The 27,093-nt window shown below is 44.7% G+C and overlaps 2 protein-coding genes across 2 annotated transcripts in view; one reads left to right on the top strand and one right to left on the bottom strand.

The window, feature by feature from the left end:
* LOC6551228 (high affinity cGMP-specific 3',5'-cyclic phosphodiesterase 9A) overlaps positions 1-26,230 on the top strand; it is a 99,536-nt gene extending 73,306 nt beyond the window's left edge. The window contains exons 5-11 of the mRNA XM_001978304.3: positions 9,182-9,507; positions 14,154-14,305; positions 14,367-14,474; positions 23,076-23,202; positions 23,266-23,561; positions 23,627-24,098; positions 24,704-26,230. Coding sequence (XP_001978340.3) covers positions 9,182-9,507; positions 14,154-14,305; positions 14,367-14,474; positions 23,076-23,202; positions 23,266-23,561; positions 23,627-24,098; positions 24,704-25,942 — 2,720 coding nt within the window. The 3' untranslated portion in view covers positions 25,943-26,230. The remainder of the gene's footprint in view (positions 1-9,181; positions 9,508-14,153; positions 14,306-14,366; positions 14,475-23,075; positions 23,203-23,265; positions 23,562-23,626; positions 24,099-24,703) is intronic.
* LOC6551229 (neprilysin-4) lies at positions 17,120-19,354 on the bottom strand. Its single transcript, XM_001978305.2, has one exon. It carries the CDS (start codon positions 19,299-19,301, stop codon positions 17,358-17,360), a length of 1,944 nt encoding a protein of 647 aa, XP_001978341.1. The 5' UTR covers positions 19,302-19,354; the 3' UTR covers positions 17,120-17,357.
* Positions 26,231-27,093: the final 863 nt, after the last annotated feature.

Below are 27,093 nucleotides of genomic sequence, written 5' to 3' on the forward strand. Positions count from 1 at the left end.
TGTAAGTAGTAAAGAACCTTAATTTGATAACCAATTTTAGCCAATTGGAATTATTTAATACACCGCTTCTCAAAAAATGGCCAGGGAGAATTCTTTCACATAGAGAACATTTCTGTATTGGGCCAAAGAAGGGATCATAAGTATAAACCATCTTGACGTGAGATGAGCACAATAGTGCCAGCACTTCGGGTGACAAGAAAAGAATATCCCAGCCACTTTATCCTCGACTCTTCATCCTGGCCGAGATGCTTTCGGCAGCCCTTACGACACCTCCAGTTTGTTTTTATTAACTGCTGACGAAGGATTTACCAATCATCTGCCCTTTTGCACATACAAATTACGTAGAGGTCGAACAGGAAAAGTAATAATAATAATGCGCAAACGAAAATCAGGCGAAATTAGGGCCGGGCCACGCCCTCATGTGTATTGATTGCTGCCGGAAGGACATTGCAAAACATTGCGATAAAAATCCATTTAGATGCGCAAATAAGCAAAAATCAACAAGGAAATTGACTTTGATGATCAGGCCGAGAGAAACGAGGCGACTGACACAACTAACACAAAAGGATATACATGCCAGTATATGGCAGATGGCTACATATTGTATATTTCTTTGGCCCAACCGATATAATAGGGACAAATGTGCGCTAATTTTTTTGTCTTTCCTCTGGGTGTATCGTGCTTTGTGAATTCCCAGCAAGTCAGGGATTTCGCACACGCAGAACCGGCAAAAAAAAGGAAAAAGTATTTAATAAAACAATTGCTTTTCCCCCCGAGGATGGCGCAACACAAAATTTTGACAGCTGTCAAAACTTGACTTCACAACCGACTTCCCAGCAGAGCGTCAATAATTCATTTACTGACAGTTAAAGCAATTAAATTGGGTCCCCACATTTCACATTCCATCTTAAAGTCGCCTTTCCCGATTGGGCACTTCTCATACGTTTATTTGCATTAAATTCGATTCGAAAAAATTCTTAGAAGTGAACATTTCCACAGCGGTATAAATATTTCGTAAATTGGTAAATTTACTTAAATGAAAAACGGAATGTAATAGGCTTAAAGTGAATATTTTTCACTTAATTATCCCTAATTGAAATAAATGAAGAAGTGAATTTTAGAGCGTAATTGAAATATGTTAATTGAATCTATGCAAAACTGTTAGAAATGGTTTTATATTTGATTTATTTTTAATTCCACTTTTCCAACGCATAACAACTCAATGAATGAAGGCAAAGTTTGACATGACTTTTTGAGCTGAACGTGATTTCAATCGAAAGCCAAGCGCCACTTCATTTTCGCCAAGCTATTAATTTACAACAAAGATGGCGGGGGATGGGGGAAAATCTGAGGCTAACCGGAAAATGTCAACCGTTACAGGGTGTAAGTGTGTGTGTGCATTTTTTTTTTTTTTTTGAAGAACGAGAGGGAAACTGCAGAAGCAGAAGCTGACAGACTGAACGCTCCCTCTAAACTCATTTAATCAGCACAAAGCGTTTAATCTCACTAAATGTATAAAACACACACAAGGGCAAAGGGAGCAAGCACATATCAATCAGTGTTTATGTGTGTGTGTGCGTGTGTTTGTGTTTGTGTGTGAAGCAGACAGTATATGTACATGTGAGTTCCCTGGCAACCACCGTGCAAATTTAATCAGTTATAATGCACTTCATCATGAACTTGATGGACTCTCTTTGGGGTCGAAGAGCAGCAAAGCCCTCGAAAGCACCTCAATAGCGTCCCGATTTCATTTCAAATTCTTCGACCTCTTAGGCTTGTGTGTGTGCGTGTGTGTGTGTGCCAGAGCCGAAAAGTAAATAATGACACACACATATAAAATGTATTAGCCGGGCCAGAGCAATTTACACAAGTCAATTGAATATTTACAAAGAAGAGCAACGACCGAGGCATGCAAAACATCCTGGTAGAACTCGACAGGAATCCGAAGGATGCGAGTGACACTGCGCAGTTCAATCTCAAGCGATGGAATATTTCGAGCACAAGATGTGTGTTGACTAAGATTAAAATAACAGAAGCTAGGAATTGCATTTAATGAGGTTAGCTCCTTCCGTCTATTCTTTTACCATCATATACAATATATTTATTTTATTTCGACTTAAAATTGTATATCTATTTACGAACAGAACCAATTCTAAAATTGTATGCATCTTAATTTGTACTTTTAGCCAGTCCATATAATTTGTCTTTATTTTTGCCTCGTTAATACAATTTTGATGCGCACTGGTTATCATTTATCGGGCCAATTGCATGTTATGAGCGCCTTGTTTAATGTGAAGCGACCCATCTAGTGACCCGCCCATTTTCCATTTAGAACACATTCGAGCTTGACCTGTCCCCAATTACCCGATAAATCGCCTACAATGCTCCCCATGGCCCGACGACCTTTTAACCAGGCATCTCGTCCTGTTCTGACCTGCCTATATATATTATATATATATATATACCCGTTCCTATTCCCATTCCCAGACCCAGACCCAGACCCGTACCCACGTAGATACCTATGCCATGTCATGAACTGGCCCCATGTCACCCATTTAATCGGCCACAAATTTTTAATTGACCTCCGTTGACGTGTAATTAATATCTGATGTTGGTGTTGCCTGCTGGGTCACTTTGTTGTTTATTTGTTTGTTGGCCCAGCTAATGTCGTTCAATCCGATGATCCCCCATCATCACGGCTATCATTATCATCATCATCGTCATGGTAATCATGGAGCGAAGTGGGGAGTTCGGTTTCGAAATGGTGTGGTCAACATAAAACCCTAAGCCGTTTGGCTATTTATAGGCCACATTTGGCCCACCCATTTTGGCATGGGTATTGGCCATGGGTATTTGTATTTATATTGTATTTATTTATAGACCCCCAACACTCACCACCACACTCTTGGCTGCTATCGCCTTGCATTAGCAGTTATGATTGCGCCACGAGTAGTCCGCTCTATTTGCAGGTGCATTTTCGTTGCGTGTTGCGTGGAATTGCGAGGCGTATTACGTATACGACACGTTGCATGCGACAATCCATTGCCAATTCGCTGCAGCCTGCAAACCCATTTCGGCTGCGGTTGGACCATTAAAACCGTTTGTGGTTCGAATAGCCAGCCGATGGGAGTGTCGAAAAGTAGTCGAATCAGTAGATACCCTAGCTTAGTGAAGGCAATCAAAATGAATGCATAAGAAAACCATATGCTTAAAGCACTTTAAATCGAAATTCAATAATTAATATTCAATAATTCAATAATTAGTGCAAATGGTCCGAAATATATACGAAAAATTTGACAAAAATCCGGATTAGAAGAACAGAAGATGCATCTCAATTGCATTGCATTTCGGCCAACTCGCACACACACACACACACACACACACACAGCACTCTCTTATGTGCATACATGCACATCTGTAAGACAGGTGATCCAAATTGATGGACAAACAGCAGCTGGTGAAGCCGAAGAAGGAGGAGGAGATGCGAGGGTAAAAAGGAAACGAATCAGCAGCCAACTACGGTTGCCAATTTCATGGTTTTCCCTCCCCAATTTTCCACAGTCTCCCATTTTCACATTTGTGCATGTGTGTGTATGTGGTGTGTGTTCGCGTGCGTGTGTGTGCTTGTGTGTGCTTGTGTGTGCTTGTGTGTGCTTGTGTGTGCTTGTGTGTTTGTGTTTGAGAGAGCCCCTAATTGAAACTTGTCTTCGGCCATAACCCTGCAACATGACATTTAAGCTACAGTTATGCGAGTGTATATCCCACTCATGTATCACGCGTGTGCTCCGATTTATTTCCCACACATGTTCAAGTGTTTGCTGGTGGGAAAAGCAAACATATTGATCACCATTAGTGGAAAATCAATGCGCATATAGGCGCCAAGCAGATGGCCGTTCTCTCTATTCGATATTCAAACATAGTAAGCATACTAGCATAATAATATTATGCCAAGTCTTCATTAAACCAAATCAATGTGAAGTAAAAAATGGTATATTATTTAAAGGGTGCAAAGCTCAAAATCCATAGACTCGACTCATTTATCAACATTTTTCAATGATAAGTTGCCAGAAATGGACGACAAAGTGAGTAATTGAGGAATGAACAATCATTAATGCGATTACAGATAGCAGAGTAGAAAAAGTGTAATTCACTGCCTGCTCTGCTGGTTGATCCTTTTCAGTTAATTATTTCGCGCTCAGTAATTCCGGGTACCATATATATACAATATATATCTGTATATATCTGCGGATAAATATATAGAGGAGAAACCGGGAAAAAGGGCGACACTCTACACATTAATCTCCCACTCCTTATTTGCATCTTCGTAATCTGTTTCTTGACATAGCCCCGCCCCTTTCCTGGAAACACCGCCCACACATTTTGGGCTCCGTGGATGGTTGACGTGTCGCATTGTGGGCAAAATTTGTCATTTGTTGTGCGTTTAACATGCATATTGAATGGGCGTCCTGATAGAAGAACTCCCCATAAAAATGGGGCTTGCAGAACACGTACGCCCGACTCCGGGAGCATTGTGTTAAATAATTAATTACAATCCATTAATTAATTAGACAACGCAGCGGGGGTCATTAGGCTAAGCAGTGCCGCAAAAAGGGGCCAAAGGACCAGGGACAAAGGACACTAGGAGAGCCTCAGGAAAAAAAGAAAAAAAACGCAAAAAAACTGATGGAAAAAAAGAACATTTGATACGACAGCTTGTACACATAATGCGGCCATAATCAACAGCCCCATTTGTGCCTTTTTTCTGCCCTTTTTTTACTTTTAATATTCTATCAAGGGTGGGCAGTACTCATATTTTATTGCCTACTGCTAGGCGTGAAATTATCCCCCACATAGTTTCATAATTAATGGCATACGGTGCAAGTGAAAGTCGGGGTCACTTTCGCTTTTCTTCCTAAGCCATGATTTATATGCTCGGTATGTTTGCCAAATGAATTTACCCCTTGACATTTGGAATTTGGCCAAATATAGCTGGTATTACAGCAATCATAGGTGTAAATTGAAGTAGAGATATGGTGACATATTTAAGATATATCTTAAAAATTTGTTAATACCATAATAAAGGCATAACCTTAGCTTTTAAAGCATAGTTTCCAAGTGACTGCCGATTTACGAGTTTGATATGCATACGAGTATATCCTTAGCCAAGCAAGCACATGAAATATGAAGCAGATTTCGTGCATGAGTTGAGCGACTTCAAAGCAACCATGAAAAGCGAAAAACTAGCTTAAATTTGGCCAACACAACAATCGTATGCAATCATATTCGCATGCACATTGCTTGCCGACTGCCATCTAATTTCATTCCCATCGAATTGAATATTTATTAGGTTGACGGAAATACGTAACGTCCTTTGTTCATTATGAATTCATGCGATGCATTTGCACGTGGACATTTCCTTCGATTGCCACCCGCTTTCCCGGCATTTCCTCCGATGACAGTTTTGTATTTTTGGGCCACACATTTTGCACTCCACGCAGCATCGCTCGACTGTCAGATGGCATCGATTATGCATCAAAGTATAATTCAAACTGTCGTTTCGCCTAATGTTCGCCATGGAAATCAATTGCCAATTGGCTGGCTGAATACTGAACACCGCCGCCGATGGGAAACTTGCCGTTCGAAGGCTGCAGCCAAGTAAAAACAATTGAATTATGGGCCCAGGCCCGAAGAATGTGCGTCACTTGACCAAACCAAGCTGCCAGTGGCGGTTTTTTGTGGGCAGAAGTGGGTGGCAATGGAGCGTCAGTCTGATAAATGGCCATCATGAGGTGGTCCCCAACGAAATTGAGTGCAGCTGCCACATGGCGTATGCGCAATGTGAGTACAAGAAGGACCAAAGGACGAACAGCGCCACCCACTGCAACAATTGCAATATTTGGCAGCAAATTTTATTGCCCGACCCGGCCCGGCACAAAATATCGAGTTCATTTATCAAGTAGTCCTCTGTCCAATCCTCTGTGCAGGCGGCGTGTGTCCTGCCAGCAAATTGGCAAACGAAACTGTTGGCTTCACGAAAACGAGAGTAGCAAAAAAGGCAAAAACACCAGACTGCAATTTGCTTTGCACTTGCCACAATTACTTTGATTGCTAATCAATTGCAAATTGGCCAGAACTAGCAATATGCATTACCCGTACTCTACTCCTTGTCTGATTGCCACATTGCCATCCATCATTGATTTTACTATTGCAAGCGTGGGATGTATAATTGACAGTTTATATATATTTGCATCTGCGACACTCTGTCGCACTGCCGGAAAATGCGATAGGAAATACAAGTATGTGAGGACAGTGACATCTCCAAATTCATGCTTGCATATTCCGATGCATCAAAGTTGCATTGAAAGACACTCCTTTTCCGGCACGAAGGATTTGGCCATAAGTCCCTGGCAGAACTCATCGATCAACCTGTCACCTGCCCTGGAGAATGCCGAATGGGGGCGCAGAGTGTGACGGATATCGAAAAATTTTAATTTAATTTCACATCCTGCTCAAACAGAAAGCGAGTGCTTTATTCCGTTCCTGCAAGTGGGAAATGCTTCTAGCCAGCAGGAGGTTTTCATAAAGACACGCTTACATATAAAATGCTAGCCATATATGTAATTTTTCAATTTATCGATCAGCTATCAATTATCAATATCGATATTTGTTATCGCAACATCTTTTCTGATCATACAAATAATTGTCTCATATATTGCGAACGTGTTGTGTCGAACTTAGTCTTATCACATATGCATTTTGTTATCGCTATTTTTATTACCCCATTGTCTTTTTACTTATTAGCTGAAAGCTCGCTATTTGCTGCCGAGCAGCAGCCCAATTAGCCGATTAAATTAGCAGTCAAGTCTCCCACTACTCTCACTCACAATCCGTCATGTTTTTGGTTTATTTTGTACTGCTCACTGCTCATTGCTCATTGCTCATCCTCTTCAGCAGCAACTTTCCCCAGCTGAATTTTCCACGCGAATCACCGCTCATCGTGTGTAATTATCATCCGCAGACGGAGTTTCACTATCCATCTATCTCCCTGACCCCAGCCTCATTGTAAATCAATCTGTCAGTTAATAACGAAGCAACCTTTCATTACTCCTTCGCAGATGCTCCCCCCCCCACCAACCCTTCAGCGCGCCACTTTCTTCCACTTTCTCCTTTTCTGGGGGCGGGCAATAAGCGTGTGCAAATAGAAAGGCGGACAAACAAAAAGGGCACTGCGAAATAATGTGACTGCCAGTTATGATTAATTTATAAATAGTTTCAATGCAAAACCAAAAATAAAAGTAATTCGACAAGTTAAAGGATTATGCCTTATATTTGTAATATTTATTGTGGTACTATTTAGTACTATTTTTGCTGCCCTTTTTTCTGGCAGTGTCCTTGCTCTATACACACAGCATATCAGAAACGCGACGGCGGCTTAATTAAAAATTGTAAGTGGCAGTAAATTAATTATAACCGTTGCCCGCAAAGTGTTTGGCTTGCAGCACATGTGGGCGGCCGTCAGTGGGGGCGTGGCACATCCACTACTTTTGTGCCCCGCCGTGTCTATGCGATTGTGTGTGTGTGTGTGTGTGCGAGAGGTAGTATCTGTGTGTGAGTGGGGGCTGCACTTCAAAGGGAACCGTTTTAATCAAATTTCGAAAAGTGGCACCGCTTGTGATGTGGGTGAAAACGAATAGAGGTAAACCTCCGGCTCGGGAACGGGAGAAAGGGGGAGGAAAACTGTCGGAAAAGTCATCTCTCATTACAACGAGATCTTTGCAAATTCTGGCCCTCATGCCTCCCCATGCCCCCCCCCCATGCCCCCCCATCTGCCCCTTAACTGGAAAAGTCGCCCGAAAGTAGGCAGGAAGTTGAGGTCGCTTGTCCCAAAAAGCGATCTATGTGTATAAGCCATGGCTCACGGACTTGGACTGGCCTAGGAATTGGAAATAGGACAAATGAAAGGGGCCGGCCAGGAATGTCCTTTGATGGGGACTTTCCTTTGTCGTCCGATGGGAAGGAAGCAATTCGGAAATCACTCTGAAACGACATGCCAAATTCCCAATAAATTCAAATTGTGCGTTGGCGAAGCTTAAAAGTTTAAAGAGGATTTCACGTGCACAAGCATGAGATTTTAAATAATATTAAGGTAATTGTAAATTGTGTGCTCCAAATGGGCACACGTTTTTCCGACTCATTAATATGTATACTTGCTACAATTTCGATACGACCACTATCCGAGTTTGGCCTCCATTTTCCCACGAAAAAAAATGCATAAAAAAGCATGAAAAAGGACTGCTGGCCAACTTCATTAGGAGCCGAAAACATGATGGCTAGTTCATTTCCCTCGCAAGGGTGGCCCGCAATCATAAAATGTTTTGATTCATTTGCAAGCTAAATTGAGGCGAAGCATTTCAACTTTTCCTGGTTCGCACCTGGCCCGAGGCCGAGGGGGAGGGGGAGGGGGAGGGGGCGTGGCAGCTTCCGCCGGTGAAGGCGAACTATCTGGCAGAGGTCCACAGGTCGGTCGATGCTTCATTTTCAGCCATTGAAGCGTGCCACCGATTGAAAATTTAATTTCCCGCCTATGGCGTTGAAATGAAAACAAAAAACCAGGATGAAAAATATAAAAAAAAAAATGAGAGAGTGCCCAACCTCAGATTGAGGAAAAGAGGGAGAAAAGGAAGCTGTGCCACACCGGTTTAGACCAGGCCAATGTATTTCCGTTCATATTCGAGTCCGGCAAGTGGATTTTGATTTGGATTTGGATTTGGATGCTGCCTGGTGGCTGGTGGCTCTCGGCCGCTTTATTTGCAATAATCCAAATTGCCATGGCTCGAATCGTTAGACTGTATTTCCTGTTTCGACTGCCTGATTTATTTATTGGACCAGGTTTCCATTTGACTTCAGGTCGGTCGGCGGGCAAAAAAAAGAGCTAGTGGGGCTGGCCAAGAACAATAAAAAGACACCACTTTTATGCTGCATAGATTGAAGATGTTTAAATAATCCTTCGAAGGATTATTGTCGAACAGCGTCACCTTTTGAATTGATTTCCAAAGCCTGAAAACTTGCCAACATTTTCAGCTGGCATTTTCTATCAAATCCATACCATCTAAGCCATTTACGTTTAAGATCGTTCAGAAAATGAAACTTCCTGCTCATACCAGTAATCCTCCAATCGTAGGTCTCTCCAAGCGACCGCTGGGCCCGCCGCATCGTAAAAGCAGTCTACCAAAGCATCAGGAGGTGAAGCGCCGCTTCCTGGAAATTTGTGATACGACCTTCTCGGAGGAGGTGAGGGCCGCCCTCCGCCTGCCGGCCTTCGACTCCTACGAGTGGGGCGATGCCGACGTCATCCACCTCATGCAGACCATGTTCGTCGAGCTGGGGTTCATCGAGAAGTTCAGCATTCCGGTGGACACGTTGCGCGAGTGGCTCTATGAGGTATACAAGCACTACAACGAGGTGCCCTTCCACAACTTTCGGCACTGCTTCTGCGTTGCCCAAATGGTGAGCTAAACATATACTCTATAATATGCTTACAATTGATATTGCATGATTGAGCAGTTTCTCTAAGTTTAGTTTCCCCTGCCTATTAGTAACCATATATTTTGTGTATTCATCAATCTGCAGAGCCTGTAGATTTGTATATATAGAATTTTCTTCTTCGAAGTGACATCGGATATGCGCTGTAGTTCTCGCCTAATGGCCTTTCCTTGGGCAGCACAAGTTGTGATCTAATGCCCAATATATCCCAGCCCCACCACCGCCAGCCGATTCGTGTCGCAAATTATTAATAAAATACTTGAGCGTAGCTGGTACAGAAGTAATAGATGCAGATACTTTCCACGCCGAATAAGAATGAATGCATGTAAAGTGTGTATAGATGTCTGCCTGCAATCGATATAATGTGGGAATTTTTATAAGGCGCACATAAGTATTTCTATATCTGAATCTCCGACGGTCTGTGTGTCTGTGTGTCTGTGTGCGTGTTGCTTTGTCGTTGTGTGGGTGCTGACAATGAGCGGCGCCCAGTTGTATGCAATGCTAAAATAAACCTAAGCGCCAAAGGGCAATCCACCCAAAACGCTCTCACACACACACACACACACACAATGTATGTGTGCGAATGCCTATGAGTGCGAAATGTGGCTTGGAGCAGGACCTATTTTTAGCTGCCAAGATATGCAAGATACGAAGAATTTGTTTCTCTTTTAAATGGAAAACCCATGTGGCAAAGTGCGAGAAGGCGAGCGGAAAAGGAAAGAGCGAGTGACTGGTCACTCACCCAGCATTGTCCAAAAAAAAGTATATATATATACCCCCAAAAACCGCCCATTTCCACCCCCGCAAAAAGCACAAAAAAAGAAACCCCCCAACTGAGCACTTAGAACGGCGACCCACTTGGCTGCTCAAGTGCCAGCGGAACATATTTTTTAGTAACCTACATTTTTGGCAAATGAAAGTTGCCGGGTGCTGTTGCATCTTCTGCAGCGAGCTCCTTTCATTTTACTTTCCCTGAAACATACACCCATTATGCATTTCACTTGAGCATAACCCACAAGGTGCAAAACTGGACCGTAATCTCCAGCACAGTAGTTTCAATGCCCTCCTTCTCCAATTTTAATTACGTTTTTAAGCTGCAAGTGGAGAATATCCCAGAATATCATCTGAAAATGCAACTATATTCCTTCTTTGAGGTCTCATTTCACTTCTTGTGTAATGTAAATAGCAGCTAACATGAATTACAATGAGTTGTCACTTCAAGCTTCTTTCAAACGCTGCACTTAGTCGATCTTCACTGTAGCAGTAACTTTTGAGGGAACTAAGACAAAGACACATACCTGTATAGCACACACACACAAACAGACAAACGAACAAACAAAAAAAAACAAGAAGAGCGAAGCGAAAACTTTAATAAATTATTTTTGCAGGCAACAAAGGCTAACAGGTAAAGGGCGGGTAAAAAGGGCTGGGGCGGGGGTGGGCGTGGCAACAACGGCAGACTGCAAGTTGCAGTCAACAATATGGGAGCAACTGCGGCGGGGGTGAAAGAGGACAAAAGGACGACAGAAAGTCAGATAGTCGAGGCATCAAGTATACGCACGGTTGCCCCATTGCAAAATTGCTGCCACAAGCGCAACTATGACAATCGCATTATTATTTCTCTGCCGTTGTTGCTGTTAAATATGTTTGCCATAAACCGCATTATGTGCCAAACAAAAACAAAAACAAAAGCACAAAAATAGGAGAAAAACCATGGCCACGCAAACACAAACATGGGGGCAGCGCCCATTGTCATCGTCCTCGTCATCGGTGGCCAACTCATTGCCGTTTGCCTGCGCCCCACCTGTGTGCACTATTTTTATGATTGTCCTGCCGCGCAACGGTATTGCACTGGCCGAAGGACACTTGCCAGGAAATAGCCGCAGCCACTTTAGGCCACGAAAAACGAACTTCAACTTCAACTTTAACTGCACACGGCTTCTGCCCGAATTATCCTGCCATGAGTACTCCCATTTTTGTTTTTCTTTCATTTTCGATTTTTATATACGTTCGTTTTTTATGTTCACATATTTAACATGCTTATAAACCCCTTTTGTGACGAAATCGGCTTTATTTATTTTGTAATAAAGCCCGCAGTGGTCATCAAATCCTATTAAAATCATACAACTTTATTGGTTTTAAAAAATAGAGTTTTTTGGTATGCGGCTTAACATCGAAGAGCTGCGACTAATAATTGTAAATGTGTGTGGGAAGGCACATGGCATTGGCCATTTTCAGCTTTGGCAAAAATTCCGTTTTAAATATGGCATATGAGCATCGAACTCGAACTCCGGTCGGCATTTTGCCCCTTCTGGTGCCAAAACCCCATCCCTTTTTATAGTTTTACAGCGTTCCATATGCGCTGTTGCGTATTTTACAATTCAATGGGGACGCCCATTTGCATAGGCGCGTTTTGGCCATCAGCACAGCTGCGGTTGCAAAAATAGCACTGCTCAGACCTACGTTAGCGAATATAGCAATATATTTTGTGGCATTTGTGTTGATGCAACTTCAACCCAAACTAAAGTTAATGAACTAACTTTTGCAGAAAAAAACTTCTAAAAGGTGTCAAATTTAATCTTCTTGTTATTGATATTAAATACCGGAATCGAGATTTTCATTTTATAGTTTTCACTAAAATCGAATGTCATACATTCGCTTGCTTTCCGGCTGATTGTTGGTTTTTGAACTGCTAGCATATTGGCACTGGCCGCAGCTGTGGGTGTGTGTGACTTGGCAAGTGTGTGTGTGTGTGTGTGTGTGCGTGCAAGGACCTAAAAGCCGTTTGCAGGACATGACAGTCAAGCCGTTAAGCGGCTTTCGCCCAACTACAAACAGTCGAGCAAAAACTGAGCATTATGGCAGCGGCATGAGCGTAAATTTAAATTATTGAACCGAAGCCGCCGAAAACCAACTCTTTTTTTTCTTTCTTCTGTTTGTTGTTTTTCTTTCATTTTTTTCTTATTTTTATCTTTATTTTTATTTGCGCTTCCCCTATTTGCCCGCCGAGAATTTGCCGCTGCTGCACCGCAAAAAGAGGGGGCGTGACCGAACACTTTGACTAATTTCCATTGGCTGCACTTTTCATCTGACGCAGCAGTTGATTTCCTTGGTGTATTTTTGTCCGCTGAAAAGTTTGCCAACAAGCAGAAAATGCACCACCCTTGGGAGTGGGTGGTTTGAGTGGGTTGTTAGTTGTCTGCGTCTGTTTGTTGACAATGAATTTAGATAAACTTGCGAAATTCGAAGCGCAAACAGCATTTGCATTTGCATAAATTTATAGCGTCTTGCCGCCCAGAGAGATTTGGTTCTCACACCATATCCCTCCATACATATAGACTATATGTATTTATATATACCTATATACATCTATATATATCGCATAGCCCTCGCTCTTTCTCAATTTCGATCCCCGGCCTCTTTCACTAGCACTTAATGCCAAAGTAAACGCAATGGCGGCGAAAGTTGTGCAACAACTTTTACGACCAGAGACCCCAAAGTCTCACCTCTTAGGCCACCCAACCCCAACCCCCCTTGCAACCCCTCGCAACCCCTTGCAACTTTAGTGCAAAGAGCTGAGTAAAGTTTGCGCTGCTTTCGCATTTCGGAGAGCTTCAATTGAACGCTGTTGAAATTCCTTGAGGGTCTCCTTCTCCGTCGCCCAGTCATCTTCATTTGCGCCAGCGGGGACGAAGAGCTCTAGAGTGCAGGGGTAGCACTAGTAGTTACCCTATAAATCAAAACGAAAGCATTACATATTACCTGTATGTACACCGAAGTCCAAAAATCGGTCGTATTATGGTTGGTATTTTAAAATACCAAGATAGATAGATAGATAGATAGATGCAAGACGACCTTGCGCATTACAAGCAAACAGGGTATGATTGGGGTAGGTCCTTCCACTGGTAATTGCAAGGGTTTCGCAGCAGACAAATTAAGTTGGCACAAGACAGGGGAAAGAGTTCGAGAAGCGACAGGAGCAAGCGATAAAGGTTATAGACAGTGGATCGGATTAAACAGGTGGAAAAATGCTTTAAGCCGCCGTACAACCCGTCCAACCTCGCACGAACAAGTTTAAATGTTAAATTGCCAACACTAATTGGCCGCATCAAGATAAATGGTTAGATCGATGATGCTCGAGGGCAGATGATGCGGTGCATCCTTCCAAAGGGATAGAACACTGGTTCTTGCTCACCAGTCCGAAGGGGAAGGCGGAAAGCTGTATAATTAGCCAGGCAGGGCAATAATGAAGCTATTAAGTATAGAAACTTTAGTGGCCACAAAAAGTTGGGGTTGTAAAACAATTAAATTGCATGTAAAAGTGTGTGCAAAAATAAAAGATGCTTTAGTAATTGGCAAGGAATATGCAAAACAATATCTTTACATCATTGAGGGCTTTAAAATCCAACCAAAGGCTAGCCTTGAAACTTATGCCACTATTAGTTGTTGCTATATATGTATGCGATTACTTAACTAACTTAACTAATATCTTTACATCATTGAGGGCTTTAAAATCCAACCAAAGTCTAGCCTTGAAGCTTATGCCACTATTAGTGCTATATATGTTTACTATTGCCCTTAAATTAAAATCTCTCCATTATGCCTTTCAGATGTATGCCATAACGCGCCAGGCGAATCTGCTGAGTCGCCTGGGCGACCTAGAGTGTCTGATCCTGTTGGTGTCCTGCATTTGCCACGACCTCGACCATCCCGGCTACAACAACATCTACCAGATCAATGCCCGCACCGAGCTGGCTCTCAGGTGGGTAAATCCGTTGCGAGTCAGCAAATATATATCAAATATATATGTACATCACTTGCAGATACAATGACATCTCACCGCTGGAGAACCACCACTGTTCGATAGCGTTCCGCCTGCTGGAGCACCCCGAATGCAATATATTCAAGAACTTTAGCCGCGACACCTTCAAGTGAGTTTCAGCTCGATTTAAGGTCCTATTTGCCGGGGATTCGGTCGGTGGCTGTGGGTCAATTAATTGCCGAGTATCCACTTTATGCGCGGCACGTACCGAATGACATTGCATTAAACGTTCGCCCCATTGCCGTGGTAATTAACAGCTTCCAGCTAGCAGCTACCAGCTAGCAGCTACCAGCTGCATCCAACACCCCATTGGCCACCGCCCATCTCCAATTGCCCATCAGCCAACGCCACCCCACTTGACCTCCATCGCCCACCCATTGTCCTGACCCAACCTGAAATCCATGCCAAGGCACGACTGCGAAATCCATTGATTTAATATTTAAAGAGCGAAAAACTGAGCAGTTCTGGGCAGCAAGCAAAGATGCTGAACGAATGATACCCCTTCTTATTGCACTATGAAGTAAAACAAAGTAGATGCAATTTTGTTAGCCTAAGTGCAGAGCGCAATTTTAATTACTTTTTGTAATTATAGTTATTGAATTATACATCTTTTGAACTCTGAAAAACCGATATACCCCATTGAAGTGCATGGGTATTGGGTATAAAAATAAGTATCGCGAAAAGTAAAAAAGTTGCAACAGAAGAATATCGGTAGTTTTCTACCGAATGTCCGTGCTGCTATTGTTGTTTTTCATTGGTGTGCGCTGGTTTTTCCTGGGCTGCCCACGGTTTTCCACGGTTTTCCACGGTTTTCTGCTTACAATATGCAGCTGGACTGGAATGGAATGAAGATTAAGCTGTAATTGGCCCGTACACGACATAATCCCAGTGTTCAGCTCGCTTATAACTTCACTTAATTCGAGAGAAAGCGCCAATCGAGGGCAATTGAAATCCATCGGACGCACAATTGCCATCGATTTATCAAGTAATTAAAATAAATCTCTGATGGTTTCGTTTGCTTAAATTGTCAGTTGAAATTTATGGTGTGCAAGACTTTAAATTGAATATGAAATGTAAACAAAATGTATGTTAACAAAAGAAACAGTTTCTAAAATGAAAGACTTTCCTCTAACCGTATTAGTGCCAAGTGGAAACACTGTTAACGTGTTTTCCAATCACCCCTTTTCAAATACAACTTAACCAGTTTCGATTAACTAATGAAAATGGCGCGGGTAGCGCACAGTTTGCTTTCCGCAGATTATACGTTTATATAATAAAGCTATTTGATGGCTTAGCGCAGCATTTTCCGCGCTTAACTGACCCCCGCAACTGGCTTTTCGCATTCTAAACTCACCTCCCATCGCTTCTCCGCCCCCATTTTCCTCCCCAACCCACGGATTTTCCTGCAATTTCATTTATACTGCGTAATTCTTTTCGTTTTTTTTTGCCGCGTCCATAGCATGCATTTTATATTGGAAAATATTCCACAAACACTAATTAAGTGGATTAGCCGGCGAAATGCTGTTCCTCGACTTTGACTTGCATGGAAAGTGTGGAAAGCCGCGAGGAATGTGGATAGCAGTGGGTATTGCGAAATGAAAAACGGTTGGCTGGGGCATCAACTTCATCATCATACCAATGACAAGAATCATCATGAACAAGAAACGCAATCAAGGCAAAGCCGCGCCCTTGACAACATAACCTCCCCACTCCCACACACATTATCCACCCACTTTCCCCCATTTTCCCCCATTTTCCTTGGCAAGTTTGTGTGCATAAACTATTGGATACTTTTGGGAGTTTTTGATGGCAAAACTTGTTGGCAAATGCACACAATATGCCAGCCGTCGTCAGACGAGTGGGTGGTTAAAGCGGGCGGAAAATGCGTGGGTGGAAATTGGGTGGAAAAGTGGGCGAAAAGCGGTTGGGGAATACGCAGACAGTTGTCGTTGCGATTAGTAAGCATGATTATTGCCAGAGCATTGGTTGGCATGTGCATTAATTTAGGTATTGTTCCCCGGAATATCCGACAAAATAAGCAAATATTATTATTTCATTTGACTCAGTAATAACAAGCCAGACTGATGAGAATTATCTCGAATTCGAACTCTGCAATCCGAGTAGCAAGTATCTTATGTTGCGAAATTGCCATTTAACAAGGGAAATATAATATTAGTTAGTTAAGCGCACACATGCATAATTTAATCTGGTGAAAGAAATTTGAGTATCGCATTTGCCTGAAGCTGCTGTTTAAAGCTAAATAGTGAGAACCAGATTACGAATAAGTCATTAAACTTGCGATTTGGTATATATGATTTCAAATTTAAGGTAACTGCATGTATAACTGCCTAATTGCAAAAATCTAATTAAACAGCAGAGGTTAATTGTATTTACATTCATAAACCGATTTTATTGCAAAGCAATAATGGCAAATATTTGACCACCTGCCAAATGCTTTGTACTTTGATTTATTTGTTTTCCCATTTTGTTGCATATTGTGGGGCTTATTCTTTATTGATATGCCAATGTGTATGTATGAGTTTCCAGGTGTTGAAGGTTGGCATTGTGCACAAAAAAAAACTCTGCTTCGCGTGGTTGCATTTTATTGATTGTTGATTGTGGCCAAACTCCAATTTTACTACACTTGTTTGCAAATGTAAAATGGCTGCTAAAAAGTCGATGCTGGCGATTGTACAAAAAACATAAAACAAAAATACAAAAGGCCTGAAGCCAACGGAAATAATTAAGTTCACATTGAGCAGCATTATCCGTATTCTTTTGATACGAAAAAATGTTTGTAAATGGCAGACATATTTACTTGTATTTTAAAAACTCGTTTTTGCTCCTCGCACAAAATTGCATTATATTTAACTAAAAGCCATTGATTGCGACAGCCAGTCAATTGTATTTCACTACTTGCAGGCTGCAGTCTAATTTAAGCTGATTCCATTAGTTTTCAAACACCAGTTTTGAGATACACGCCTTTAGACGGTCACCAAATGCGGCACTTGTCCACGGGATTCATCTGGCTGGTGGCCGTGCACTGAAAGGTGTCCCCGAACTCCGGAATGTTTCCCAGTACATTGTTAACCCGCTCGGCGTGTGCGGCATGCAGGCTGGAGCCCGCCGCACTTGCCACCGTGCCACACCAGTTCTGGGCAAAGGCCAGGAAGAAGGTGCGCAAGTTTGGAGCTGCACTCCGGCTGCGATATGTGTCGAGGGCCAAGCGAAGTCCCTCGGAATCCGCGATGTTCTCGTTGACGGTTAGCGTGGCATTACTGTACCGGTCGCCCAAGTAGCAGCCGGCTCTCAGGCTAAAACGGATAATCGCCCTGGCCGGCCACTGACCATTGGCCAACTGGCCGGAGGCATCGTAATTAAGGCCATCGAAGTCGAAGGCGTGCACCATTTCGTGGGCCAGGATGTAGCCCAAGCCGGCGGACAGCTTGGCCATCGTGTCCGCCTCCTGGGAGCACTGCTGCTGGATGAGGGGCGTGGCCAGCAGGCCGAGCGGCAACTCAATCCGGTTCAACTTGAGGCGGTAGTAGGCATTCACTGACAGCGGATCCGCTGGCGCCGAGCTAGCGGGCTCGCCGAAAACCTGCCGGAATTCCAATTTCGCTTGGTTAAGTGACAGCTGCAATAGGTTCTCGTCACAATTGCCGCCCATCAGGGGCGTGCCAGGAGCGCCATTGTTGGGATCCTGTAGCCGAGGCGTTAGCAATCGCATGGCCCTCAGTTTGTCACGAGCCAAGTTCCGTGTGGCCAAATCATCGTGGAAGACCTCCGTCTCATTCAGCACCAACTCGAATTGCTGCTTCAGATCTTGGAAGAGCAGGGCTATCTGTTGTATGGCGGTGTCATACGCCTCCTGATATGACTCGCCCAACACCAATTGCATTTGGAGGCGTCCCAGTGGTCCAGGCATTAGTTTCCTCAGCTGTTCCAGGCTGTGTTCCTGCTGGCTGCTCAGCTTTTCGTCGTCGTGTAGTCGCAATTCGAAGTGAGCGGGTAGCTGCAGGAGCAGCCAGGTGGACATGGTCATGGCATCCAATGTCCGATCCGCCAGTAATCTCTGCAGGCCCTGCAGATAATCCAAATCCACCACCAGCAATAGGCTCGCTGGATCCCAGACGATGCCCTCCAGGAGCGCATCAAAGTATCGCTTCAACTGCAGTCCCGGCAGCTGCAACTCTAAATCCCGCAGACTATGCGGCTTCCGCAACACCAACGTCTGTGCCACATCGTTGGGCACCAGCTTCTGCAGACTCTTCTCGAATGCAACCAGTTTCGCGGCCAGCAGAGCCGCTTTACGCACTCGCATGCCCAATTCCAAGAGCAGAATCTTCAGATAACGCTCGTACAGGAACTCCATCAAGTCATCATCGCGGCCCAGCAGATAGAACTTGGGCGACAGTATATAGAAGATCCTCTGATCCGCCGACTGCCAGTTGTCCTGCACCAAGAGCCTCCACAGACCCTGAGCTCCGTACTCCCGCAGGGCGGCGTTGGCCAGCACCCAATCGAAGCTATCGGTGTTGTTGGCCAGCAATGGGAAGTTGGCACCACTGCGAGACAGTGCATCGGTGTAGGTCCTTATCGATTGGCCACTCTGCAAGCAGCTCCTGTAGAAAGTGGCCAACTGGGGCGCTGCGGAGTTGGAGGAGCTGTTGAAATCGGCTTGCTCCAGGGACTGGATGAGCTGCAGTTTCAGACGCGCCACCCACTGGGATCGCATGTCATGGGCACCAAGATTTCGCTGCAAAGTGCTCGCATGCCAATTACCGCAGGCATGCTGATGAAAGTCCATGCACGGCGCCTCCTTGGCGTCCATGTCGTTCTCCAATTGCCGCTGGCAATCCTGGGACGCCACCAGCCGCAGCAGCACTATGCCAAGGATCGCTCCCAGCCAGGCGATCGAAAATGGCAGCTCCATTGCAGCAGCCACTTACTCACTTCCACTTACAGCGACGTTCGCTTACTGACTTCCTCTCCCTCGAGTCCAAGCTCCAAGCTCCAAGCTCTAATCCGAACCCAAGTCCGGGCTGCTGATAAGCCACCGATAACCGCGCCTGACATTCAACGTGAGTCCGCGAGATGTCGGCGAGAACGAGGGTTGACCCAAAGGTTTCCCCAATGATTATTACACGTTTTACGGCTTGCTAGTAAGCTGCGCTGCTTGTGGAAGCCATTTACTTGAGTTGCAAACGATGCTGTATTGAAAACTCAATGTCAGGCTTAATTTCCACTCGGTGGAATCGTAAAACGCGTGTGGTAAATCAGCTAGTCACAAGGCCAAATCATTAAGATGAAACCGGAGATAATGCTCCCCGAACTCGCTCCCGCGTCTCGAAAGTCACTGGGCCTAGCATTCACCGTTAAATCGGAGCACACGCGTAATCAATTAATCATCTTCCACCGCGCCCCTCTCCCCCCAGCTCCCCCCGCCCGCAATCTCCCTCGATTTCAGGCACTTTGCCATGCAAAACCAAATTAGCCGGCCACCTTCAATTATTCGCCCTTTCCCCACAAACAAGCACGTGTACACTGGGCACAAAATTGCACTGACAAAAACAAGCTACCACATGCTTGATATATATATTTGATTAATCCCATAGTAGGCGTGTGCAAAAATAGCAGTATAAATCAATACAAATAGTAGTATACAAATAGTAGTACAAATCATTTAGACGTTTATTAATTAGGCTACAATTACAAATAGTAGTAAAAATCACTTTAAACCTTTATTAATTAGGTTACAATTACAAAAAGTAGTATTCCTCACTTTAAACGTTTATTAATTGGGTAATTGATAAAGTTTTTCTGCGCGTGTAGCGCCGTTTCCTGTGAGTTGTTTCGATTGTGAACAAAGCCCGCTGCGATTGGCATTTTAATAATGTTGAGAGTCAAGTTTGCGCTGCCTGAGAAGCAGATAAAATGGCACGGAAATGAATGAAAGGGAAAAGCGCGGAAGAGGAAAAGGAGGACAACAGATTAGCTTTCGACTGTGGCTGTGTGAAGTTCAGGAGCCTAAATAATTAAATAAATGTAGATTTATGTCACAGGTAGTGCCAGAATCGAATTAAACTGAAGCAAAGTACGTGGCAAAACCTTTATAACACAGTATACGGATTTAAGATCAACTTATGAACTGTGGCAAACAGCTGGAATTCAATTCATCAATATTTCCATCACACTGCCAATCTAAATTAGTCGCTGTAGAGTATCAACTTCATCAACTTCATAGAGGACCTTTCCTTTCGTTTGCTTAGTTTTAGTTAGTTACTATCTAGTTAGTTGGCAGTCCCAAAAGCCCCATGCAATTTGGATAGAAAATGCATTTGGCAATCGCTGAGCGGCAGAGTGGAAAACAGGGTTTTCCTCTTCGCCTAATTGGTATTTCCCAATTTGCAGTTTAGGGATCAACTTTTGACCGCGCACAACTTCGGTTATGTGGCACAAAATCGAGGAATAAAAATTCAATTAAAATTCAGCAAACAAACTGATGAAGGATGTGCGATGCTTAAATGTGGGCGTAAGCTGTGAGAGGGCGGGGCTGTTACTTGAAAACAGCTGCTTCACTTGAACCAAAAATAAATCATCAAAGAAACGCAAGCGGCAGAGGCAAAAAGTGGGAACTACACCGAAAAAACAGAAAATGTATTCATGATTAAGTTGGTATTAATAGTTTTGAATGTCGGAAATACACACTTTTCATTAGTTAGTAATTTCTTATGTTTGCACAAGTTTTTCATACCAATCCATTGACTGCAACCTTTAAAAGCAGAATTTGTACATTTTTATTAAAGCGTTCAATGCTTCTCTAAATACCAATTAATACTGTAAGCAATGCTCGCATTTTTTCGCAGTGTAGAGTGGAGAAGAAAAAGGATCTGCTGGCGGCAGATTCGGCACTCGACGCTTTGCAAATTAGTTTCGAGTTGAGTTTTGGTTGGTGCTAGGCGCATTTCATGCAATTATTTAGTCATAATTAGCGCATAATAGTTGCCGGTTTTCGTCGGCGCAAAACTTTGCTCATTTGCCAGTCCCCTCGCCCCCTTCCAGTTCCAGTCCCAATTTTATACCCGTTACTCGTCGAGTAGAAGGGTATACTAGATTCGTTGGAAAGTATGTAACAGTATGTAAAGTAAAGGAAGGTCAAAAATGTCCAAAGTCTGAAGTTCTAAAGTGCATAACTCAACTTATCTTAATCGGATTTTTAAGTTGCTTACCTCTTAAAGTTTCTGGCATAATTCGCTAAAGATCTGCATTCAAATTTAGAATTTTATTTTTTTTTTTAATTTTTTTGCCTGATTTTTCTGATGTGATGCCCAAGACTTTGTCGACGACGCATTTGAAAAATGTAAAATTTGTTTTAATTTTTGTAAGCTATTTCCACCGACATTCGAGTATTTGATATTTGAGTTACGGGTATCTGATAGTCGGGAGACTCGACTGTAGCATGCTATCTTGTTCACTTTCTGTTTGGCACAATTCATCATCATCGCGGAAACGAAAGGAGTTGCCCCCGCTGCTCCTTTGACAGGATAATGCCGACAATGGAAAATCAGTGCACTTGTCTCTTTAATTGAAGCAACATTTCTTGCGTGCGTTGCATTCACCAATCAATTTCTGTTTGCAACTCCAACTCGTTTCGATTCGTTTCGTTTCGTTTCGAAATTCCGAGTATTTGGCGTTGGTAATCAAATCCCTATTTCAGTGGCATAAACTCGTGCGCAAGATTATTAATTAAGTGACAGGCATTACAAGGTGCACTGCATTCCGAGGATGCTTCAATTTTGATTGTTTTTAATCCAATTAAGTAGCAAATTGAATAATGTCTGTTAAGCTCGAAAATAGCTTGCGCAACATGAATAGTTCATGGTTGAACTGAATTAGTGACAACATTGATTGGTGGCAAGCAATGTTATGGCAAAGGTTATCCATTTTGGGAGTCTATTTTCCAGCAATGGGTAATGCCTTTTGGGCCACCTGAAGCCGTCAAACTGTCAGAAATTGTTTAGTTATTGATGGAGATGCACTTTTCCGTTCAACATTCAGCGGAATGTAGCATTAATCCGGTTTTCGATGGGAAAATAATACAAAAATGGATATAAATATATAGGTTTGTATAAATAAAGTCGTGACAGACGGCGTTGAAATGCGTTGCTCTATTTGCAGCTTAAATGCGGCAGTTGCAAGCGCTATTTGGAGTTGACGTGGTGCCAATGCAGCTTGACACGAAAAATTCAATTTCCAGCACGCTTTTCCACTCGCTTTTCCTTTTCTTTAGCTGCACCCGACACCCAAGTGTCTTGGGTGTCTTGGGTGTCTTGGGTGCCTCAATTTCAAATGAAACGAAATGCAATTTGATATTTAACGCGCGCTGCATTTCCCAGTCTTTCTGTTTTCTGCATTTCAGTTTTTATGTTTAGCTGTTTTTTCTCATTTGTCCGGGGGAAAAGCACTTCATTGGCCTTGTTTTCCCTCAAACACTTTCCGGTGCCCACACACTAGAGCCGCGTTTGGGAAATCCAATGGAAAGCGCAATCTCGGCTCCACTTTAAGTTGAAGTGGAAGTTGAAGTTGTTGTCAAAACAAAAGGCTGTTCTTTTGAAATTGTTGCCAATTGTAGATGCGACAAATTATATATAAATTATGTTAAAAAATGAAATGCTAACCACTGTTACACTTTTCTTTGTTTCTGCAGTAACATTCGCGAGGGCATCATCCGGTGCATTTTGGCCACGGACATGGCCCGTCACAATGAAATCCTCACGCAGTTTATGGAGATAACGCCCATCTTCGACTACAGCAACCGCGCCCACATCAATCTGGTAAGCCACGCCCACATTCTCGACGAGAGGGACTACCTTAACCTTGCATATCGCACTCCGCAGCTCTGCATGATCCTGATCAAGGTGGCGGACATCTCGAACGAGGCGCGGCCCATGGACGTGGCCGAGCCCTGGCTGGATCGGCTGCTCCAGGAGTTCTTCGCCCAGAGCGCCGCCGAGAAGTCCGAGGGACTGCCGGTGACGCCCTTCATGGATCCGGACAAGGTCAGCAAGCCGGGCTCGCAGGTGCGCTTCATCGGACTCGTTCTCCTGCCCCTTTTTGAGGCGCTGGGCGAGCTGGTGCCGGAGCTCACCGAGCTCATCATCATACCCGTGCGCATCGCCCTCGAGTACTACAGGTAGCACTCATTTTTACTGCACACTTGCCCCGTCCTACATATTCTCCTCCCTGTGTTGCTTGCAGGCGCCTCAACGACGCCCAGACGAAAACGCGCAAGTCGGTGGCGGACAGCAATACGTCCGCGACCTCCGATAGCAACAGCGGCACCATCGACTCCAATGCGGCGATGGTCAGCACTCCGGGCGCAGCCAGCGACAAGCTCAGCTTGGACAAGGGACAGGGCAATTCGCAGGGCTCGGGCGGCGGCGGTGGAGGAGGAGGAGGAGGAGGAGCCGGCGGCGCTGGCGGTGGAACTGGAACTGGATCTGGGTCGGGATCCGGCGGAGGCGGAGGCGGCAGCAACGCCGCCGGGAGCGTATCGCCGCAAATGCCGCGCTCCGGTTCCGGGATCAGTGTGAAGTCGCGCCGCAGCATTCCATCGCAAAAGTCCGCCTCCAGGACGTCCGTGGACGAGCCCGGAGGAATGGCGGCGGAGCTCCACGATTTGCCGGAGGGCAGCGAGAGCGGCGACTCGGAGACGGCCACCGAAGTTGATGTAAGTGGGTGCATATGCAGTGTTCTGAATAAAATTGAATTAAACATTGTTCAACACATTTGCAAATAATTGAAAATAATCTTTGTTTAATATATTGCCCACCTAACGAAATCATATAAAATATTTTGATATCTTTTCGACTGGCCAACTTCGATTCCTGCGTAGGAACACAAACAAAGTCTGTAAACCTGAAGTGAATATTTTAACGAAATGCAAATGGTATTAAACTTAATTGTTGCTAAAAAAAAATATATATTCAGTTTGTGTTCTTAGTGTTCATGCCAATACCAAATATATGCCCATTAAAGAATGTAGACCTTTTTTAGTTTGCTAAAATATTCGTAGGCTTTAATGTGTGTAAAAACGCTTCTATTCAAATCATTGGCAGTAAACGAGAAACGTATGTAAAGTGTATTACATTTGGTTTTTAGTTCATGCATCACAAGACTCAACTTTCTCATCTTGCTAAGCTGTGAAAACTCTATTGAATCCAACTTTCAACCGACACAAAGACGAGAATACGGGTCAAAGTTTGTTTAAGACAATTACACCATGCACGGCATATAATTTAATCGGAATTTACCGTCTATGCTCGGCTTTTGCAGGTGGCCGAGAAGACCTCCAAATTCAAGGTGGACACCGAGGGCAGCAGCAACCGCAGCAAGTCCTCGCACTCCACCTCCCGCAAGTCCTCCCGCGAGAAGCGCCCCTCGATGATAGGCGAACTGTGCAGCAGCGGCGGTGGCCAGCGGATCCGGAACTCGTACGGCAACATCCACGGCTATCACAGCAACCGCTGCCACTTTGGCAACAACCGGGCGGTCAGCCTGGATCAGTACAGCAGCGCCGGTAACAATCGCCGCCTGTCGGATGGACTGCCGCAGGTGATCTCGGACAGCAATGTGTTCTACGGCCGGCACAACCGGAGCAGCGCTGAGACCACTGGCGCCGGCGGTGTGGTGGTTGCCATTCCGCAGGACACCAATGCGAACACCAACCACCCGGTGGGATGCCCATTGAAGGAGCTATTGGCCCGCACCGAGGCGGACTCGGAGGGTGAGGGCGATGGCAGTGGCAGGAGGGAGGAGAAGAAAATTGCGCTGGTCATGCCGTCGATGCCGCAGCTGGCCACATCATCGAACGGCAACATATCGCCGACACTGGTGGTCACCGAGCAGCAAGGAATCCTGCCCAGCAACGGCAGCACACGGAGCAGCGCCAGCAGTGGACGCGGCGGCTCCGGAGTGCCTGGTGCATCGGGTGGCGCTGGGATGCCCGGACCATCGGCCGTCTCTGGAAGTTCCTGGAAATCGAGACTGCGCCAGTTCTCCGATTACTTTAGCTTCAGCTTCGATAAGAGCAACAAGCGCTTCGGCAGCACACGCAGCAGTCCGTGTCCCGGTTCCAATGCCAGTTCGGGACGGGCCAACAACAATGCCAATGGCCTGGGTGAGAATCAGGACGGATTGGGAGCAGGCGGCGCCATAAAACCGGGCATGTGCTGCACCACCATCACCCACAGCACAGGATCGCCGATAAAAGGCGAGACGAGAGCGGGAACCGCTGGCGTAGGCGTGGGCACTGTGACCACCATGACCACCATGAGCACCGGAAATGATGCCCATCAGCGCCATCGCGCCTACAGCCTGGATGTGCCCGGCATGATGAGATGCTCCTCCAATGACAGCAGTCGCCATCCCAGCAACAATACGCTTCAGAGTGCGGGTGGCGGCGCAGTCATGACCACCGGATTAGAGGTCACAGCCCAACGAGTGCCGCCCAGCCTGAGCGTGGAAATGGGCCTGGCCAGCGGCTCATCATCAGAGGCGGGCCCACGGATTTGACAACAGGGGAGCATCAGGGAGGATGCGGTAGCCATTAGCAAGGGCTACGACGGGGCCGTTGAGCAACAGGAGGTGGAGGAGCAGGAGGAGGAGGAGCAGGAGCAGGACGACGATGAGGGCCGCGAGGAGCAGCGCCAGCTGCAGCGGCATCAGCAGCAGCCGGACGCTTCTTCCAGCTGCGAGGTGTCCTCCATGTCGATGACCGTGTGGTCGGCGATTGGTCAGCGTTTGAACGCCCTCGTCTGCCATTGCTGCGAACGCAAATTACCAGAACCAGAAAATGTCTAAGTGGGTGGATAGGTGTGCCAGATTCAATCCAGAACCCATTACCCATCACCCATTACCCATTACCCATCACCCAGTCAAGATGCAATCAAACTTTAGCAGCTGGGGGTTCCTTGGCTTTCGCAGTCGTTGGCTTAGGTTTAAGTTTAACTCCTAGCAAACTACATTAGGTTTCCACAGATTTTACTCTCTTGTTTTGTTTTTTTTTATTATTATTTTACATTTCTCTTGTTACCTTTTAAGTATTTTTATTTATGTACAAGCGCATACACACACAAATATATATAAATCTATTATTATTATTCAACGAATTTGCTGTTGTGGGTACACAGAACAACGAGCTGCATGTTCAACAAATACCTTCTTCAAAGACAAAGCACACTGATTCATTAGCAACATTTAAAAGCATTCAAAAACGCAGCTAGTTAATGAAAGTTCATGAAAGAACTTCAAAGGAAATGCCTCACATTCAACGAAGCTAAATGCATTACGACATTGCCGACTGCAGTTAGTAGCTTACTACCATGTTGCAATGGCAATGGCTAAGCCATTTGAACCCGATGAATATGGTTTTTGCCGGGAACTCCTCGTCAATAGCTGCATGACAGCATGACCAAACATCAATTTCCACAGCAAGTGCCGCTGAACCCTCAGAAAATCCGCAATGCGAGGAGTCCAGGATGGCAGACACCAAAAAACGTTGGGCCTTCAGTTTCGCTCCCATGCGAAACTCGCGTCTAATTACGCAAAACAAATTTCGGCCACTGGAATGCCTGGCATATAGGAGTACATAGGTACATTGATGTATGCAACAGGCATGTTCGCTGGTTTTATCCGCTGCAGATTCGGTCCCAGCCGACTAATTC

The sequence above is a fragment of the Drosophila erecta genome, unplaced genomic scaffold, assembly GCF_003286155.1.
Source record: "Drosophila erecta strain 14021-0224.00,06,07 unplaced genomic scaffold, DereRS2 tig00000126-arrow-pilon, whole genome shotgun sequence".
NCBI lineage: Eukaryota > Metazoa > Arthropoda > Insecta > Diptera > Drosophilidae > Drosophila > Drosophila erecta.

Bases quoted from the DNA above. Each gene is read 5' to 3' on its own strand.
- LOC6551229 (XM_001978305.2), bottom strand. From the start codon at position 19,301: ATGGAGCTGCCATTTTCGATCGCCTGGCTGGGAGCGATCCTTGGCATA.